Source organism: Festucalex cinctus, chromosome 3 (genome assembly GCF_051991245.1).
Source record: "Festucalex cinctus isolate MCC-2025b chromosome 3, RoL_Fcin_1.0, whole genome shotgun sequence".
NCBI classification, from domain to species: domain Eukaryota; kingdom Metazoa; phylum Chordata; class Actinopteri; order Syngnathiformes; family Syngnathidae; genus Festucalex; species Festucalex cinctus.
Window position 1 is genome coordinate 28,445,683 of NC_135413.1, and position 20,675 is coordinate 28,466,357.

Below are 20,675 nucleotides of genomic sequence, written 5' to 3' on the forward strand. Positions count from 1 at the left end.
TAACTGTAATTTCACATGCTGTATTTGCCAGTGGAGTTAATGAGTCCTGAATAGATTTGGGGATTCTTTGTTCCAATATCAAATTGACCCAGAGAAACAACATAACAAGAGACTTAAAAAAGTGCTAAAAAAGTCTCAAATATGTCTTTTTCAGATACCCCGAATAAATTACCCGTTTACATTTTCCTCTAACAATTACCCTGCTTTAGTCTTGGCAACTGACAGCCATCCATGTGCCACGTGTGTCTCGTTAAAATGCACCTGACCTCTGAACCCAAGGGGAGTCTTGTGGCCGCATGGCAGAGTCTCAGCAGAAGCAAGTAGCAAGACCGTTACGCAACAGACTTTGCGCACATGTCCACGTCCTCGCCGCAGAACCCCATGAAAGCGAGTAGATGGATGCAAAGTGTGCGGAAAGGCCTGACGACACTTGAGGAAGAACGATGACACGGTCGGCACGTCGGCGAAAGTGCGACTGAGCGATTGTCTGCTTTAAACCTCCGTCGCCATATGGCGATTGTGAGAATCTGAAGCCGAATGAAAGCGCAATTAATCACGGGGGGGGGGATCGCATTGACACGCCCACGTGTTTACGCACGCTTCTGGATTTGGTTTCACGTTTTTATGGAGTGGCGAGACGGGTGCGTGTTTTGTTACCATGGCGTCTGCCATCAGGATGACTTAGTTGAAAAGGTTGCGATGATAGCGAGTGACAAATGAAAGGATCAGTCGCAGCGGGGAACTGAAGTGACGGAGCGCCGACCTCTGCCAAGGCTGCAATCAAATCCTTAGCGTCTTGATACAGGGATGCGCCCTTTTCCAGGAACCAGCTGACGTGGTATTAGCGCTGCGTTTTAACTTAAAGGTTTGCCGGTCCCCAAGTTGAGCACATCTGTTCTTCGATGTTCAGTGTAGTGTTTCACATGTCTTGACTTGCTCGCATGGGATCAATTCCCACTCAATGCCGTCTTCCCAATCACCCTGTGTTTGACTGGCGACCAGTATAGCCTGCAATATGACTTTTTGCAATAAGTCATCTGGTGTAGACTCCAACTCGTCCAATTATCTTGAACATAAGTGGTATAGAAAAGGTCATATTTATTAAATCAAGGTGGGCGAAGAGTCTTGTGATTTACAGACTGATGAACGGTAGTGACGTATCCTGCAATGCATTTCAAAGAGTCTTTGATGTGGATAGTCCCTGGTGCGACTTTATGACATCATCGGCCTTCAAGTGCAACCTCGGAATGATGCAGTGAACACGTGTGCTTGTGAGCCAATGAGAAGTAACGTCGGCAAAGACAGAGGGCGGCCATCTTGAGACAGGGCTGCTCTAGTAATCATAACATTACAGTCAATGGGGCACAAACTTTGAAATTGCTGTAGATTGGTTGAGATTGCCAAATTGTCAACCCTTTTTGTTGCTGTTTACATATGACACAAGAGATGACACAACAATGCCACATTATTATTATTTTTTTATTATTACAGGGAGTCCTCGAGTTAAGGTGCACTCAACCTAAGGCGTTTCGACTTTACAACGGTTATGCCCGGTCCGCCATTTTGGCCCTGTGCGCTATTTTGGCTCCTTGTCCGCCATATAGCCCGCAGTGTTTTCCCCTCGTCCGCTATTTAGCCCTTAGCTAGTGCTAGCGCTTGTGCACTTGTGGAAGTATCTTAGGCTTTTTCACCCTCTTTTTTTCCACATCATGGCCACAAAGAAGAAGAACGCTACGTCTATCAATGTTGGGCCATCCAAAAGAAAAGCAATTACCATGGAAACGAAGGTAAACATCATAAAAAGATCACAGAAAGGAGAGACACCGACGAACATCGGCAAAGACTTAGGTTTCAGTTGGAGAGTCGTACAGCATCTTATTTTATTTTTTTATTTGAATGTATTTTAGATTTTTATGCCAATTATTTTGATGTAAATATTGACTTTAGTGGGGAAATTCGACATAGGTCAAATTTCGGGCTACATCGCTAGCGTAGACCGTAACTCCGACATAACTCGAGGCCTCTGCACTTACTTAAAAATTCCACCTGAATCATAGCCACGTTAATATGGACTGTAATAAACCAATCCGTTTGCAAATCTGTCAAGAATTTAGCAAGTTACGAGTACTTAAGTGGATATTTCATCCACCTTACCACCAACTACAGCGCGGCGCACCAGAGCAGTTCCCTGTCCTAAGATGGCCGACCAGTGACAACGCTGCTGCTCTGCCTTGAGCCATCTAGTGTTCTTCTCGTTATCGATAGATGTAGCCCCTGAATTGGAACAGTCATCAAGTCATGGCGGAGACTGTTCTACTCCATTCCTTTAGGTGGCGGTAGTGACCGTTACAAGCTTTTGGTTTGGTGCGTCACTGCCCCACTTGTTCCCAATGTAAGCGGTCTGTAACTGAGTGAACAGATCCGCAATCCACTGTGTTGTGCAGATTGGCACCAAAACTGTATGACTGGTATAAACAACTACACTAGCAATCCATAGCTTGTGGTCTGGAAATCAGTCACAATACGCACCTCACCAACCACAAAAGTCATAACTAAAGCACATAACTAAAAAAAAAAAATTGGGGGCTAAGGGGGTGACCCCCTCAAGGAGATCCTTTGTTCTAAGCATAACAACATGATATTAATACAATCTTAAAGCATCACATTACATCATGGCTCAACAACGAAGAGGTACGGGAAAGGGAAAACGCCGGCATTCCTGCGCTCTATGCAGCACCGTTGATGAGGTATTACGATCTTTGGCTCGTTTGGGAATACATTTCTCCGTAAGAATGACGGGCCTCTTCCTCCCCCTCGCCAACGAACTGTGACTCAAGCCCGATACACTACATAAGAGACGCCGGGGACTTTTAGAAAACACGGGGATGGGCGAGCTCGCGATGAATCTTTCATCTGTTTTAATGGTCTGAGAAAGAGCACGGAGATGTCAGGCTCCAGTGGAGCGAAGCGCCGACGTTCACTTCAAAAGGCTTGTTGGAAACCTGGCGGGGGGTCGACCCCATACCTGGCAGGGGCCACGGTGGGCCGCGGGGTAGCGGCTGTTGACTGTGAGTGACAGTAATAGGGTTCCACTTAAGGACAAGCGTTGCTGTGTCAGTCAGCTGGCAAGTGGGATAGTCTGCGGTCCTGTTTAATGATCCACGTCGGGGTCAGGGCGGGAGAACACGAGGAGATACACAACGGATACCTGGCTTGCTCTCAAGGCCCTTTTGTGGGCTTTCAACGGGCTAGCATTGCGGCGCCGAATTAGCATCGTTACGGCTCAAAATGCTAACTTTGCTTTGCATGCAAACTTTATAGGTCGTTACTCAGGTATTTCCTAAATTAGTGAATTCCTGATTTCATAAAAGCAGGAGGATGACTCAACCTTCTGCAACGGCGCGCTTCGGAGATGAAACACTCGTAAATCTAATGAGGTAAAAAAGAAGAAACACAAACAAGTTTTACTAATTGTGAACACAGCGCCCGGACTCCTGGGGCTCCGTCTTGTTTATTATAGTATAATCTCTTTCAATTCTATGTAATCAAGGCATACCCTGGAAGAGAACCATTCCGGTTTAGGGTTATTTTTATTGATGTACTCGGTAATTAGCTTGGCACTGGCTACTGCCTGCGGTTTTGGCCACATGGAATATAAAGCACTCGTCAGAAGACTCGTGCTAAGATAGCGGAGGACAAAAGTTTAAACTAACAAATGAACGGACTCTGCATCCGCTTCATCAAAGGAACGCCAGGATTTCATGCAAGAATGTTTAGGCTGCAATTACAGTGACATGTGCGCGACTGTATATTTTATCCGTGTATTTGGAGTAGCCTCTCATTTAAGGCGCGCATATAGGTCCGGAGGACTGGAAGGCGCTCCGCGGTAGCATTGCCACGACAGCTTGACCTCCTCGTTGGCAAGCTGAGGAGGCGGCGCTCACTCAATCCTCATTTTCCACATTTGGAAAGAAAAAAAAAAAGTCCCAGCAGGCTATCAAAAAAGAGGCCAAAGCTTCTTTTTTTTGGAATGACTAAAAATAAGTGTGTTGACTTAGTGTCCTTTCAAGGACTCTTGACAGGTGAGGAAACATGGCCGGTGCTTTTGCACTCAGCTGCTACCAGGTAGACGGTTATGGAACCCCCGCCCCCTTGTGAATACCCTTGTGAGGGTGACACTGACTAATACCTGGTTTAAATATAGGCTGGGGGAGGGGGCACCTGAAGAGCACAAAGCAAGCCTCCATTATAGGGCCCCCGCACACCAACCTGCGTCTTCATTTCGCTTGAAAAGAGGCTGAGTAAATTACAGTGTCGAATGACGCCTCTTTTCTTCTGACTCATCCCGCGTCTGTGTCAGCAGCGGCAGCTGATAGGGTCAAAGAACGCCACGCCGTGACAAAAGGACCACTCGGAGTGGGCGGCGAAATCAGTTTAAAGAATCGCACCGAGTGTCTTTCATTAATCAGCCAAAAGCCGTGACAAAACAGGACGGGATCGTAAATACCTCACACAAGCAAGTGTAAAGTTCACTGATAAGATTATGCGCTGATTATTTTGTTATACAGCAATGCGGCATTGTGTTTTTCCATCTGTTGGCATCACATGATTACGTTTGTGCAGCAAACGTGAGCGACAACTGACTCAGTTTATTAGGCACACAGTAGCAAGAAATTCAATATTTGAATACTGAACCTAGTGAGTTTGTGTGTAGGCGTAGATGCCATTCATTTTCTATTAGGATTGTGGGTGAGCTGGAGCCTATCCCAGCTGACTTTCTGGTCCATTTGGGGGAACATTGTGAATTCAAGGCTTGACATAAGCGGTTTTGTATCACAGTTTGAGAGGCCAAATTTGCATTTTGATATATAGACAATAGACATAGACATATTCAAAAACAAAATGCCTCCGCAAATTCCTCTCCTATAGGTGGCAGTAATTCATCTCCTTGACAATAGCGGGAACCACTTTTTCTTCAGACCCTTTTTCCACACACTGACAATGAGAGCGCCACTGCCACCTACTGTAGTGGATGTGCAACTACACTTAAATCTAGTATGGCCAAAAAACAAAATCAAAACATGGCGATATTTAAATAAAATCACAATATTGTAAAAAAAAAAAAAAAAAAAAAAGCTCATACTAAAAAAAGCACAATATTGTGCTTTTGTACATAACAGCAATGCATATAAACCACCTACAATCTCTAATAACAATATTGAGGCACTTATTTGCTAATGCAAGCACACATTTATCGCTTCGCAAGCAAGTTAGATTCCCCTTCATCTGACAATTAGCATAGATTTTAAACATAGAAGGACAAAACATCCCTAATGAACATTAAATTGCACTAATAAACTAGCCACTAGAGGGCGCTAGAACTGCACAAATGGAAATCAACCTGACTTTTTTAACAGATGTGTTCCTTTTAAATATTGTGAACATGACGACGACGATTTTGTGTTCCTCACTATAAAGTTCTGCAATATCTGGTCGGTCACTGCTGAACTTGGCCACCAGGCAATCAGATAGTAAAAAGTGAAAATGCCTCAGTTGAGCTGCACCTTTATTCAAATCTGCATGGGAAAAATCATCAATCTGTACTATAAACGTGGAATCGTCAAATGTTTTCTCATCATTATTCTACTTTTAGCTTTTAGGCTGATAAAGTGCCTCCATTCCTCACAGGTGGCCATCAAGTCTATTCGGAAGGAGAAGATCAAGGATGAGCAGGACATGGTTCACATCCGCCGTGAGATTGAGATCATGTCATCACTCCGCCACCCGCACATCATCTCTATATACGAAGGTGAGCACCTGATAGTGCGCGAGCGTATGCGACAAATTGGCACACACGCTTGAACGCCCATAAATACACATCGCACACATCCCCACTTGTAGGATTGTCATGTTATGACATGCAAACGCCATTTCAAAACAAAAAAGAAAGACCCGAGACGTTCGTCATCTTCTCTCTGAAGGTTCGGATTGGCTTTAGATAGCCTTTGTGTGCACGCGTGCTGCGGAATGTATAAGAGGCTCGGCGTTCCGAGGGATTGCCTCTCCCACATCTGAGAGGTCTCATCCTCAGTCTTGATCTCCGGGCCAGACATCTGCTGACACTTAAAAGACAACTGCAGCTGGGAACCAGACTGCATTTGTGAAAGTTGCACGTGTTCCCTGCATGCGTGTGTTGTCTGCCTATATGTCAGTTGTGTGTACGTATGTGCAGGATTGACCTCAGTCACCCAAGGCCTGCGCACTGTCTTGACTGCTGTCCACCAGTAATGCAAAGAGAACGCAAGGATTGACGCCATGTTTTCCCTGGAGCAATGTTAGCGTCCACCTACTCCATAAAGCAACTCTTTAAATACCAAAACCGTCAAGACGGGTCATGTGAAGTCCACGGGTATTTGTAAAAACACATTTCTACCTCTCTCTATATAAAAAAAAAAGTGCATAAAGTGAATTTCCCGGCTGTCCTTCCAGCCAATCGGAAACACATTACGACACCTTCGTTATAGGCTAAGTGGGGTGAAATTTAAGGTGATTTTACGGTGTCTGCTAAGTAGAGCTGGGGGGGGGAAGTCGACCAAGTCGGATAAGTCAACTTTAAAAATAGGTTGACTGAAAAATGTCTGCCTCGAAGCTCCGCCATAATATGTGTCTATATTAAAATGACGTGAACTAAATGGTACTGTTTACCTTAAATTAGGGTGACCATATTTTCAAGTCTGAAAAAAAAAGAAAAAAAGAGGACACTCGGCCCGGCCTTAATATCATGGTACCCGTGCAGTAACACGGTGCACTCCACCTCCTATTAGTCACACAATGTCAACCGGATATTTTCATGAATTTATAAAGCTCCCAGACGCCTGGACTGGATGTAAAAAAGTGGTCTGTCCTCCCAAATTTCCTCCCAAAAGAAGACGTTTGGTCACCATACCTTAAATATAATTGCTAGTGCGCTAATGCTAATCGCGATTGCTAACCGTTTTTTTTGTGTTTGTGTTTAAAAATGCTCGCACACAGAAGATAATAATTTAGTAGTTATATCCATTCAGTTCAACTCATGTAGATATGATGTATGTGTGAACTAAATGGTGGTTCGTGATTGTTTACCTTAAATGTGGTAATTAATAACCAACATGCTAATGCTAATCGTGATTGCTAACCGTTTAGTCGAGGCTAACTGTTGCATATGTAGATAAGATACTAATTGAGTAGATACATCCGCTCAATTGAACTCAAATTCAATCTTAGTGGATTAACAAAAATAATATTTAAACAAAATTGTGTCAACCCTACTGCTAAGACAGTGCAACGGTGTAAAAGAGGCTAGTAAAAGTCTCCACCCTGAATGACATTTACATGGGATCGAGAAGCCAAAATGCATGGAATATGTGTGTAAAAATACCAGACATGGCCTGCATCATATGTTATTGAATGCCCTTAACCCTCGAGAACGCAATTAATGGCGAGTGTAAAAGGCAGAACAATTCCCATTGAATTCTTTCAACATCTTGCTCACAGTCCATCATCCCTCATAATGCACTGCCGACCGTTAAATGCCACAAGTCACAGCAACGCGAAACACTCTTGCTTGATTTGTGACCGGCGGCTATTTTTATGCCCGTGTCAACCCGCCGGTTCTTGACAGCTGCCCCGGTACAATGGCTGGCAGCCGCTTGTGTGCCAGGCGCCAAAACTGGTCGGACCACTGTCCTTTTGTTGCGTTTCAAAGTCCCCCGGTCGTTATCTGTAGAGCGCATATAACAAACAGCGGTGTTTGTCGTGGGAGCTTGCCAGCAGGCAGTCGGTTGAAGGGCTGAAGTGCAGCTGCTTTATAAACTCCCTGAGCCCTCTTAAGTGTGCGGACTCCATCAGGAAGCTGCTCCGGCGCAGCAGGCACTGCTGCATACACGTATACCAGGCCCCCAAATTGCGTGTATCCGCCAACACCCTTTTGAATAGCTCCCGCACACTGTCTTGCAAAGCCCCAAACAGCCGTGTGTGCAAAAGACAGACTTTTACCACACCCTTTCCACACTTCACAGTCTGCATCCATCAGCAGGCTGTGCGGCATTTAACAGAGGATTTGTTGTACTTCAGTGCCACCCCCCTCCCCCTTTTAAAACAACCACTTGGTGGCACATGGTGTTGTAAATGTGCAAATTGCTACATGGGACTAAAATGTTCGTGGCGTAATTGTGGTTGTGGAGACACTGACAACAAGCTGACGCCTCCAAATTTGGATTAAAAAAAAAAAAAAAAAAAAGAATATATATATATACTTTTTAAGAAAAAAAAAATATATATATATATATTTTTTTTTTAATCCAAATTTGGAGGCGTCAGCTTGTTCTCAGTGTAGATATATTCTTTCAAAGAGGTCTTCGCTTTCTGCACACCTCTCTGTTTGAATGGACTATGATGGGAGCCGCTTCGATTGGCCAGGAGTCAGCTGCGTTCCCTCCCACAGTGGCGCAAAATGTTACTAATCTAGCAAAATACCAAAAGGAAAAAAAAATAAATCCACTCATGCGCACAGTTTGACTGCGACTTGGGCTAAACTTGGGCTGGGCATGAAAATAGGACCCAAGGTGATCAACAGTTAGATGGATGGAGTTTAACAAAGCCAAGTTAAGCGATAGGTTTTTTTTTTGGTTTTTTTTTGGGCAATCCCAAGTTATATAAGCCGGGTAATTAGTCCAGCAACGGAGGTCAAAGGTAAACAGGAGTGCAAGCTGAGAATGTGCACATCAAGAGCAACTCCACCAGGTCATGTCACGGTGCATGTCAGACCCGGTCACGGCTCCGTCCGCCAATCAGAAGGCCCGATCTGCTCAACACCCCCACCGCATCCCGTCTGTGACTTGCTCGGCGTCCAGACAGTCAATCAGGGAGCATTACCCTCACTCAGCAACTGTGTGTTTTCGCAGAGGATTATATCTTTAAAAGGACCCCGGGAAGGAGAAGAGGAGGGGGGGGGGGGGATGTGACAGGCTATGAAGGTGCTCACTCAAGGGTGCGGGAAAGCCGAGCCCCTTGTGACCCCGCTGTGTGGGGAAAAAAAAATAAAAAAAATCAAGCCCCGGGATATGGGGCAGACTATGTTGTTGCCATCTTGTCAGTCTTCCACTTTCATCTTCATAATGAGTGATGTCACCAAGTTGAAATGAAACGGCAGATGGCAAAACCATGACACTGCTCTTTGTTGTTTGGTGCAGTCACAGTGTCGTTAATTATATGCAACAATACAATACTGTACGTTATGCTCATGTGTGAATGTGAGTGTAAACGGGTGTTTGTCTCGTGACCAGTCCAGGGTGTACCTCGCCTCTCACCAAGGATAAGGTCCAACTCACCCACAATACAGCAACAACAACAACTGTATAAAAAATGGACAACTGAGATGAAATCGAAGCGGTTTTTAATTTTGGGCTTTTGAGGCATTTTTTTTTCTCAGAACAACTCCAAATTGTACTTTTTATTGTATTTTATTTTATTTTTTAGACTTTTGACTTGTATGTATTAATCAGTGCCAACCATTTGCATTGATGATAGAGTGCTAATACACACAATATTGTTTTCTATGATGGATCGATGTTTTATTTTTACATCTATCAAATGAAAAAAATAGATTCTTTCACCAGTTCTCTAGTAATCAGCACGAAAACATAAGTCAACTTAAACAAAAAAATGCATCCGATTTGCCCAAATCCAAAGAAAAAAAAAGCTAAACAGTGACTTTGATGCTAATATTTTTGTTTCCTTTGACACCCATAACATCTGAAAAGTGGTTTAATTCAATAAAATCAGCTAAGTTCCATCAGCGTTCAGTTTTTTCACGTGAGAACTTTGTTAGATTCGTCACATTTCCAAGATTGTCGTCATGCTAACTAGCATAGCACACTTTGTGATTATAGATACATATACATGTTCCCTTGTCAAATATATGCTTGAGAACGACTGAGTAAAACGTTTGTTGACTAAGCTGTGGCACCATCACGGTACTAAAGTTGCCCAGCCCTCACTGTAAACAGTTGGCAAACGTGATTTTATTTTTAATTTTTCTAAAATGGTACGCCGCTCATGTATGCTAGCGGTTTGGCTAAAACAAAACAAACAACAACAAAAATGACGACATGGCACGACTTTGGCACTGAATGTTTTGATTATAATACAAGCCGTTTGAAAAATGGATGGACGGACTTAAAGTTGTTCTTACCCATTCATGTGTTAAACATAGCTGTCAGTTATATGCATAGCTGGAAAATGCTTTTTAATTTCATTTCGTAAAAGGTGTGTGAACATTGAGAGAGACGCAGAAAATTAAAAGTGCAAAAGGAGTGAAGTAATGTCGCGACTGTTAACGATATCACTGTTAACTGAAAACGGAGGTTTGTCCGTTCTCCGCGACTTACTTTCGTGACACCTACGCTATGTTGTTGCACCGCATTATTGTCCGATCCTTCACGCGAGGCTATCAGATGAACGGCTCGGCGTGCTTGGTTGGGGAATGTGGGAGTGTGCTGAGAAATGTGGTGACATGATGTTGATGTGTGAGGTGTCAAGGGCATCGTTTGACACGGCAGCAGAGCGAGCGTCTGTTTGGCCGGGTGCGTTTTCACTGACCCGCCGCCGTCCCCGAGGAGCGCGCTTGATTGAGTTAACAGTCCCTCCCTGCTCGGTTTTGGGCCAGACGCGTGAGGTGGGGTTGAGGTGGCGCACGGGGAGAAGAAGTTGTGGTGTTCCCATCGAAAGGGCGTATTAGACATGCATCTCATCTGTTCCTAATATGTACACAGTCAACTCTGTGGAGTAAATTTGACTCTATTTAGAGTAAAAAGACTCAGTTTTAGAGTAATATTTACGAGGGGTGTTCCAAAAAATCGATTCATAAAAGAATCGAGATTCTCATTTATTAATCAAATCGATATTCAATATCCAAAAATTGATTTTATTGAAATTAGAAATGAAGAAGAAGGGGAAAAGGCAGTTGTAGCCCACATTCTGTTTTTGTGGAAAAAGGCACTTACAATACAAAATTAATAAATGTTTAAACAAAAAAAAAGACACTTTAATGTCTCTATTTGTCATTTTGTCTTGCAAAGCAGACTGGAGTAGATGATGACAATTTTTGGCATATCTGTAAATTGTAGCAGAAATCATTTGTCAATCAAATAATTGTGAATCGAAAATCGGTTGAATCGAGAATCGAAAATCGATTCTGAATCGAATACCCAAAAATCGTAATCGAATCGAATCGTGAGACAGTCAAAGATTACCAGCCCTAATATTTACACTTGGAAGAGAGTAAAATAAATAATTGAAGAAAAAAAAAAAGTCACTCAAGGGTTGAGGAACAAAACTCTCAACCTTCAACTTGGGAGACAATCAATCTACTCTATGAGCCGCACAGCTCCTACTGTGTGTACAGTGGTTCTCAAATGGGGGTATGAGTACCCATAGGGGTACGTCAAGGCACTCCGGGGAGTACATGAGATTTTAAAATACATTTAAAAGCATTCGTAAATATTTCTAAAAAATATATATATATTTATATGACTTCATAAAATGAATTTTATATATATATATATATATATTTTTTTTTTTGTGCCATTAATTTATTGAACATATAAACAGATGAACAGCAGAGATAAGGAAAAAAACAAAAACAAAACAACAATCAAAAGAGAAGAAAATCCCAATAAAATAATCATTCAATCAATCATAACTTACATGTTCAAAAGGGAGTAGGAAGAAGTTAGAAACTTATCTAGTCCTACCCCTTTTACTAAATATATTTAAACTTATTTCATTATTAATACAATTTTAATTTACTATTATTAAAAAATAATAATAATAATAATAATAAATAAAATATATAAATACTGAATATATATTCAGTAGGCATTTGAATTTCAATGTCCTAAAAACCCAGCATTTCCCCCATACCAGAATGGTTTGACCCAACTTGTCATATGTCACCTGTCAATCACTTGAAAACTTTTTTTAAAATTCAAATTGTTTCTTTTTGAGAACAGAGCTTTACTGCGATCCCAAAAGATGACACTTTATGTCGATAATGGTCTGTATGTGCACAAATCTTTATAATTAAATGATTTATTTATTGTTTTTTTTTTTTTTTAAGTTACTGTGTACGGGAATACACTGTGACCAAATCTTTTTTTTTGTGTGTGTGTGTTTCATCCCTCCAGTATTCGAGAACAAAGACAAGATCGTGATCGTCATGGAGTACGCCAGCAAGGGCGAGCTGTACGACTACATCAGCGAACGGCGGCGCCTGAGCGAGCGCGAGACGCGACACTTCTTTCGGCAGATCGTCTCCGCCGTGCACCATTGCCACAAGGTAAGAAGCCACACACGGAGTCGGCCGGCCTGCCTTTTTCCTCTTTGCTTTGCACGCATCCGGATGTGGGCTCTCAGGCTCCGCTTTGTGTAACGGTCAACATGCGCCTCGGCATCGGGCTGCGCTAGAGACGGTTAATCTGCGAGCCTTTTTACGCTGTATGCTTTTCTTGGCGCGCTGCTGCGAGAGAGAGTCATCTGTTTCTGAGTGAAGACGGAACGCAGGCCAGTTTAATTCAGGCTTATACGCTCTGATTACAGCACACGAGAGAGAGCGAGAGCGAGAGAGAGGCCCTCGCGTTAGTTCTGTCCTCATCTGACACACTGCTGGCCGGGTGTTCCAGGATACCCCGCTAAAGCCGGCCGAGATCTCCCCGCGGATTTGGCTCCGCCCTTGTCAAACCCTTTTCCCGCACCTCAATAAATCCCCATCGGATTCGGCGGGCTCGATTGGACGGGCTTCCCTCTCCTCAGCTGGAGATAAGCATGATGTCATGGCCCCCAGATAGGAGAGTCCCTCACAAATAGGGATAGACCGATTATCGGCTGGGCCGATTATCGGCGCCGATATTCAGCATTTTTAGAAATTGGCCATTTTGAAGAATCATATGGCCGATAATCGATCAATTTTTTTTTTTAAGTGTTAACTTAAGGGAACTAATTTAAATGTAAATTTAAAAAAAAAAAGTTTTTATTTTCATTTTTGTCGACCCTGGGAACTCTCTGCACCTTCTGTTTTTGATTGAAATTAAAACTAAGATAAGTAAACATTTAATACTTTGGATATTTTGAAATTTTGGAAGACTTTTATTTTGTGTAGAAAATAATTGTTTGTTTTTATTTAACTTTTAAAAACATGCTACTGCGCCTGGGAGATCCCAGAACTTGTCTATTGACTAAGATTTAAAAAAAAAAAAAAATAAAAATAAAAAATTAAAAATATTTTACTAACCCTAAAAGTTGCTCAATAAACATATGCTTTAAAAATAAAAAATAAAAAACAAAAAAACAAAAAAGATAAGAGCTGGAGTTTGTATTTTTTCCAAATTTTGATGTCCCTTTTTAGTGAAAATGAATATCGGCTCCAAATATCGGTTATCGGCATCCTTCACTACTAATAATTGGTATCGGTATCGGGCCCAGAAAAACCTTATCGGCCTATCTCTACTCACAAAGAATGATCGCTCATCCTTACCAGATCATCTCAAAGTGGGCAGGGCAGCATGACTCACCGCCACAACAAAGCAAGTAAACATTTCGGCTCGGGATCATCGCCGACGTGGCCCACTGGTGTGACTTAAAACCCCGCGCCAATTGTCTCAATATATGGCGAAAATATAATTTGCACAGGCTGGAAATTACAGGCCGGTGCAGTTGTGACAAAGCCAAAGCAGATGTCAACATGAAGACACCAGACAATGATAGAGTAGCTTTCGCCAACCCCCTTTATAGCAGTGGAATCAAAATAAAACTTTGTGGAAGCTGGAATGGCCAAGACAATAAAACGAGCTCGACAAGTGATAATGTACCTGGTGACTGCATGTAGTCATTGGCCTTACTAAACACAAGAGACCATTCGCCACTGTCAGCCTCTTTTTCCGTCTGTGGTGTACAATGCAGCGTGTTTTTTGCAGTACAATTGTCAAGTGGAAAACTGTCTTATGTGGTGGAAAAGTGGAATTAGGTGAAATTATGGCGTCATTGCCTCATCATTACTTTTAGAGATAGACCAATATGATTTTTCAGGGCCGATACCGATGCCGATTATTAGTAGTGAAGGAGGCTGGCAACCAATATTTGGAGCCGATATTCATTTTTTTTCTATTCTGTGTTGTAATGTCTTAAAGCATGGTTATTGAATGACTTTTTCAGACATTTTAAGATTCAGATATTTTTTTTTATATTAGACAAGACATTCTTTGAAATTTTGAACAAAATGTTTTCTTCAGTAAATATTTAATTTTCCAATTTTTTTTTTATTTTTATTTTTTCAATCTTGAACATTTAAGTAGGATCACATTCTGCTCAGAGTAGGAAAAAAAAAGAAAAAAGGAAGAAAAAAATTTTGCAGATTATGTTATGATCCATCCGAACGTAGTTTTGTCAGCCATTTCCCCCAATTCTTGTGAAAGCGGTCAAGTCTGTATGTAAGGCGGTCCATGTCCAGTATGTCATCCACGATTATCAGCCATTGCTTAAACGATAGTGCTTTAGTCTTCAGCCAATTTTCTTTTTCTTTTTTAATCAATTAGCAATGCACCATCTAAGTGCAGGGCTGCCTGGTCAATAGGTTGTGGAATCAAAAACTCACTAACTATGGCCAGCAGATCTCTTTTCAATGGACTGCCGGTGTATGAAATTACAATGAAACATGACGAAATCTGATGAAATAGAGCTTTTTCAAGGATGATGTGAATGATCAAAGCCTTTGTCATATTAAAGTTTTTTTTTTTGATAACGTGTGGCAGTAAAAGAGTTAAGGATATTGTACTTTTGAATTGTGTATTTTCCACATATCAACCAACATTCCCTCTGAGACCATCTCACCCAGCTCTTTTTCCCCATTTAGTTTTTACACACATTTGTTTGTTTTAATGTCGAACAAAAACAAAAGGTTCAAAAGGTTCCCAGGGTCAGCAGCATCTCTTATAAAGTTAACTGTAAATTGAAATAGATAGTTCCTAGAGATTAAAATTGTTTTAGATTTACCTGATATCAGCCATCAGATTTTTAAAAAAGTATCAACATTCGTCAAAATCGGCCAATATCGCCGCCGATAGCCGATATTCGGCCTATCCCTAATTACTTTTCCGTGAGCTTGGCTTTGACGTTTTTGTAGTGGGACCTCAGAAGAATGAGTGCAAAGTCTCGTCTCTGTTAGTGATTGATTTTGCGTGTCTTCTTTCAGAACGGAGTGGTGCACAGGGATCTGAAACTGGAAAATGTGCTACTGGATGAAAACTGCAATATTAAGGTAACCGTTTTTTTTTTTTCAAAACGTCCTCTTCGAGGGATTCACGAGCGATGGCAAACCTCCAGCATTCTCTCTCTCTCTCACTCGCTTCTCACTCGCCTTCTTCCCAGATTGCCGACTTCGGCCTGTCCAACCTCTACCACAAAGACAAGCTGCTGCAAACGTTTTGCGGCAGCCCGCTCTACGCTTCGCCAGAGATCGTCAACGGGAGGCCGTACCGCGGGCCGGAGGTGAGCGCCAGTGACGCAAAAGGCTGTAAAGTGTGTTTGCGAGTTTCCATTTTGATAAAGCCGTCATCGTTGTGGAGGATCTCGTAACATTGTTAACACCTTTTGGAATCAGCGCCGTCAACGTCGCCTGTGCACAAAAGTGGAGCGCGGGTCTTATTTGTAGTTCTTTGATGGGATTAGTCAGTCGAAAGGAGGTCTCTCGTGCAACTCCACAGCGGTCCAGCCCGGATACTGTCTTCTGCCCTCCCCCGCCATTTCGCCTTCCCTCCTTAAAATACGCTTTGATGTGAGAAAGTGGAGGATAGCTGTTGCTCACCTTCCTTCCTTTCCGTCTTTAATTGGATCGGAACAAGCGGCGTAGCATCAAAGAGCACTCGTGGTGACATGGCGAAAACGTTTCTTGGGAGTGCCGAAAAACAGTACAGCGAGGCATCGCAAATAGTAGAGCTGTCAAAACTATTTTGAGAATCGAGTAATCGTTTGGCGCCATTTTTTAATTCAAAATTGTCCAAATCGTCTGATTTCAGCATATCAACAGCACTTGTTCACTGATTTCTGGAGTTCTTCATGAAAGAAGAATGATTATATCTTCTGTGTTTAATCAGAATAAGACATTTCCAAACATCTGTTTTTAATCTGAAAAACAATGAGCGAACTGGTAAACGTAATACAGGCTCGAAATGACCACCAATCACTAGTTAATAAACAGTAATCTCTTATTGATTTTATTTTATTTATTTTAAGGCAAAATTAAAATGAAGCCAATTAGTCTATTAACTCATTTGCTCCCAAAAACGTTTAAATATGTTCTATTTTAAATATTTTAAGTGTCCCAAAGACGTATTTATACGTTTTGTTTTGTTTTGTTTTTTATTGTTTTTTTTTTATGCTAGAGCATACAGAAGGCTTTGATGCAGCCTCTCTACTGCAGTGAATTGGTGACAAAAATTGAAGTAATGACAAAAACGACCAGCAGATGGCAGCAGAGTATAAGAGATCAACCAGGGCCATGTTGAAAACAAGCTGTTTCCCAACAATTCTAAACAGATTTGTGAATAATGATGAAACTTAGCTATATTCAAATGCTAATTGCTGCAAAACGGAAATGTAAATATACTTTTTTTTTTCCTGAGGAAAGCAGAGACTCTAATCTTTCTTTTGGTAGGTTCCATGTTTTTATAGCAATAGAAGACAATATTCTGTGGGCCTTGCAAAACCAGTCAGAATCCAGTAAAACAGCTGGGAGCGAAGTGAAAATGGCTGGGAGTGAATGAGTTAATCGATTGAATAATCGATAAATTAATCTATTCTAAAACTATCCACTAGTGACAGCATTAGATGAAGAGCATTTCAGTATCATACATTTTGTCTTTATTTACATTTTTGGCCAAAGAGACCTGTTTTTATTTTTTTCCAGGTTCATCCTGTGCCCCATTTTAAAAGGGCGGAGCTTGAGCCTTGAAAAAAAATCTTCATATGCATAAGTTGCTGACACTGGAATGACTGGAGGAGAGTGGCCACACCAAAGCACAGTATAGACTCAACTACTTTCACTTCCATAAAACAAAAGACGGGAGAAAGCTTTTCCTTTTTAAGTTTCAGTTTCTGAAACCCAACCTTTCCACTTGAGCGTAATTCACTATAATTTCCTTGAGAGTCCTAAAAAACAAAAAGAAAACACCGCCGTCCGATCTCAAGTGAAAATTACACGTCCACGGTTGGGATAAGGCCGCAAATGACAGTTTTGTCAAAAAATAGCACACAACAATCGAGCGCGCCCTCGTTTCGCCCTCACCGTTGGGCCAAATAGTTTAAGAGAGCGCGATGCATTCCTGGTCTGAGTCCAGAGCCTTGGAGGAAGTCTCTTTACTGGTCTTATCTAATTTCCTCTTTGTAGACCTTGTGTCGGGACTTCGGAGAAAAACATTCCTCCAATTCTTTTTTCATCTTGCCGCTCACCCGCCCACTCAGCGCTAACTTGGGATGTAACAATTAGGGCAATATTGTGATATTAAAACTGCCACGATATCGTCATCGTCATGTTCACAATATTTAAATTTTGAGGAATGAACACAAACAAACCCATTTGTGTTCCCTCACCCAATACGAACCGATGAGGATTGATAAGGAATCTGATCAAAAACGGAATTAGAATCACTAAAGTCTTATCAGTGTACATCCCGACTTATGAATAGGGATGTAACGATAAGGGCAACGTCGTTATATTAAAACTGCCACAATATCGTCATCGTCATGTTGACAATATTTAAAAGGAACACCTCTGTTTAACTCATTCACTCCCAGCCATTTTCACAGAAACAGTCCCGTTCGCTCCTGACTGTTTTACTGGATTTTGACTGATTTTGCAAAGCCTACAGAATATTGTGTTCTATTGCTATAAAAGAAAGATTAACGTCTCTTCCTTCATCAGGCAAAAAAAGTATGTCTCTATCTGTTTCCGTTTTGCAGCAATTAGCATTAGAAGAGAGCTAAGTTTCATCAGTTTTCACAAATCTATTCAAAATTGTAAGTAATTGAGCTTTTTTTTTCTAGATGGCTCTGGTTGATCTCCTTTGCCCTGCTGCCACCTGCTGGCCGTTTGTGTAATAACTACCATTTCTGCAACCGTTCTTTGTTGAGAAGCTGCATCAAAGCCTTCTCTATGCTTCTGTATGCTAAAAACAAAACAAAAAACGTATAAATACGTCTTTGGGACACTTAGAACATTAAAAAACGTATTTACACGTTATTGGGAGCAAATGAGTTAGGACATTTTCCATTTGTGCAGTTCTAGCACCCTCTAGTGGCTAGTTTATTGGTGCAATCTAATTTTCATTAGGGATGTTTTGGCCTTCTATGTTTAAAATCTATGCTAATTGTCAGATGAAGGGGAACCTAATTTGCTTGTGAAGCGATCAATGTGTGCTTGCATTAGTAATAAGTGCTTCAATATTGTTATTCGCGATTATAGGTGGTTTATATGCATTGCTGTTATGTACAAAAGCACAATATTGTGCTTTTTTTTTTTTTTAGTATGGGCTCTTAGTTTTTTACAATATTGTGATCTTTTTTAAATATCGCCTACCCCCCACAATTTCGTGATAATTATTGTATCGTGACCTACATACCGTGATAATATCGTATCATTTGGATATCGTTACATCCCTCGCGCTAACCAGACGTGATATTGTCACACAAGCGTTGCTCATCAGCGAATGTCAGCCCGGTCCGTCGCCAGCAGCATCTCCGCTGGTCTCATCGAACCTCCTTGCCTTTCGCTCCCACGTCCTTCCCCTGCACCTCGTCACGCACCAGACACCGAGTCTTATGTAACCCGCGTACTCGCATCAGGCCGGTGGTCACAAAGTACTCGCTTCTGCCTGACAGAGCAAGAAGGAGCGGAAAAGGATTTATCGAGATGGAAAGGAGCCATTTCCCACCGGAGCGCCGGCGTTCGTCATTTAAAACTGCGAACGACGTGCCGGTGAAGCGTCGCAGCGGCCGCCGGCGAGCGGGCGGGCGGAAAAGCCACTGGAGCGCTTATTAACGTCAACATAATCTCCCAGGCATAACTCCAAAGGGGTCTGTTCTGATGCTAGGCAGAGCTGAGTTCTTTCCACAACATTTATTTTAATGCCATGAGTCATTAATCACGTAAAGACCGCTAAAGTCACGGTTGCATAACGTAACATTCCTGAACGTAGCCCACATGCATAGGTACGGCGAAAACTGTATTTGCGAGTCACAAATTCGCCATGTTGCGTTTGTTTGTTTTTCTCACGATTAGTGGTGATTTTCTGTATACGCGTTTGTTGTGTCTCCAGGTGGACAGCTGGGCACTGGGGGTGCTGTTGTACACGCTGGTGTACGGAACCATGCCATTCGACGGGGGCGACCACAAGAACCTCATTCGCCAGATCAGCAACGGCGAATACAAAGAGCCCACGCAATCCTCAGGTACTACGCGATTCCATGTTGTGGTCAATTTTCTTGCTGCCCCCAGTCTCTTGTCGGGGTGTAACAAAAAAATGGGTATGAGATACATATAGAATCATCTGTAGATTCTCACTGAAGGCATCAAAACTATGATGACAATTTGGGATCGGCGAGTACCGATACCAGGTATCGTTATCGGGCCAATACCAGCCTTTTTTCAAGTACTCGAGTACTCGTGATGCAGACGAGTACAAGCGACCGATGGCAGAGGGGGAAGACGTTAAGTGAGTCCTCCTTGCCTGTAGGTGGCGCTAGCTTGCAGCAGTTTTTCACCAAAACTTCACCGGTTTGGAAATACTTCAAAATTGTGAATCTTAAACTCAAAGAGCATTTTTGTGTTTTATTTTGAGCGTTAAGACTATTGAAGAGTGACTGTGCTTTTTTTTTGGGTCAAAATTAAAGGAAATATATTTGTTTAAAAATATCTTTTAGTGATTTTTTTTTATTTGTCAAAATGTACTACTGGTATCGGCAGTTGGTATCGGTATCGGTGAGTACTGAGGGTCTGATTATCGGTATCGGTCTGAAAAAAAGTGGTATGGAACATCCATAATGACAACTAACAGATGTGGAATTATGGACTTAACAAAAAAAATAAGGAGAAAATAAAAATAAGTTCCTCAATAAATAGCCACACTTTTCTCTGATTACTTTTTTTTTTGCACATTCTTGGAATTCTGAAAGTCACCTGAAAGGGTTTTCCAACAGTCCTTCAGGAGTTCCCAGAGGTAAGCATGCCAAGAGTATGCAAAAAAAAAAGTAAGTAGAGAAAAGGATGGCGATTCTGAAGAATCAATAATATCAAACATGTTTCCACTTTAAAATGAACCATCCTTGAATTGTATCGCACCCCATGCATCGAGATAAATATCGAATCATTTTTTGGCGAGACATACACACACTGAGCGTCCCTTTGCTAAATTTAGAAATCGAAAAGAAAAAAAAAAAAAACTTGTACACTAACGTTAGCTTACCTGGTTTGCTTTTCCTCACCGTAACTTTTGACATTGTGAAATTCTACTCCACAGTCTCCACGAAGCTGCTATGCTCGTTTTTTTTTGCCCTCAGTCTCCTCTTGCGAAAAAAAAAAAAAAGGGTTG

The 20,675-nt window shown here is 41.8% G+C and overlaps 1 protein-coding gene across 3 annotated transcripts in view; it reads left to right on the forward strand.

Moving 5' to 3' along the window:
• nuak1b (NUAK family, SNF1-like kinase, 1b) overlaps positions 1 to 20,675 on the forward strand; it is a 34,235-nt gene that overhangs the window by 3,136 nt on the left and 10,424 nt on the right. The window contains exons 1-6 of one of the 3 annotated variants that reach the window (XM_077517370.1): positions 629 to 865; positions 5,689 to 5,809; positions 12,225 to 12,376; positions 15,284 to 15,349; positions 15,460 to 15,579; positions 19,404 to 19,536. In XM_077517370.1, the coding sequence (XP_077373496.1) occupies positions 5,737 to 5,809; positions 12,225 to 12,376; positions 15,284 to 15,349; positions 15,460 to 15,579; positions 19,404 to 19,536 (544 nt within the window). In that variant the 5' untranslated portion in view covers positions 629 to 865; positions 5,689 to 5,736. Of the gene's footprint in view, positions 1 to 628; positions 866 to 1,642; positions 1,788 to 5,688; positions 5,810 to 12,224; positions 12,377 to 15,283; positions 15,350 to 15,459; positions 15,580 to 19,403; positions 19,537 to 20,675 lie in introns of those variants that run through there. The other 2 variants (XM_077517369.1, XM_077517367.1) reach the window with 2 other exon arrangements.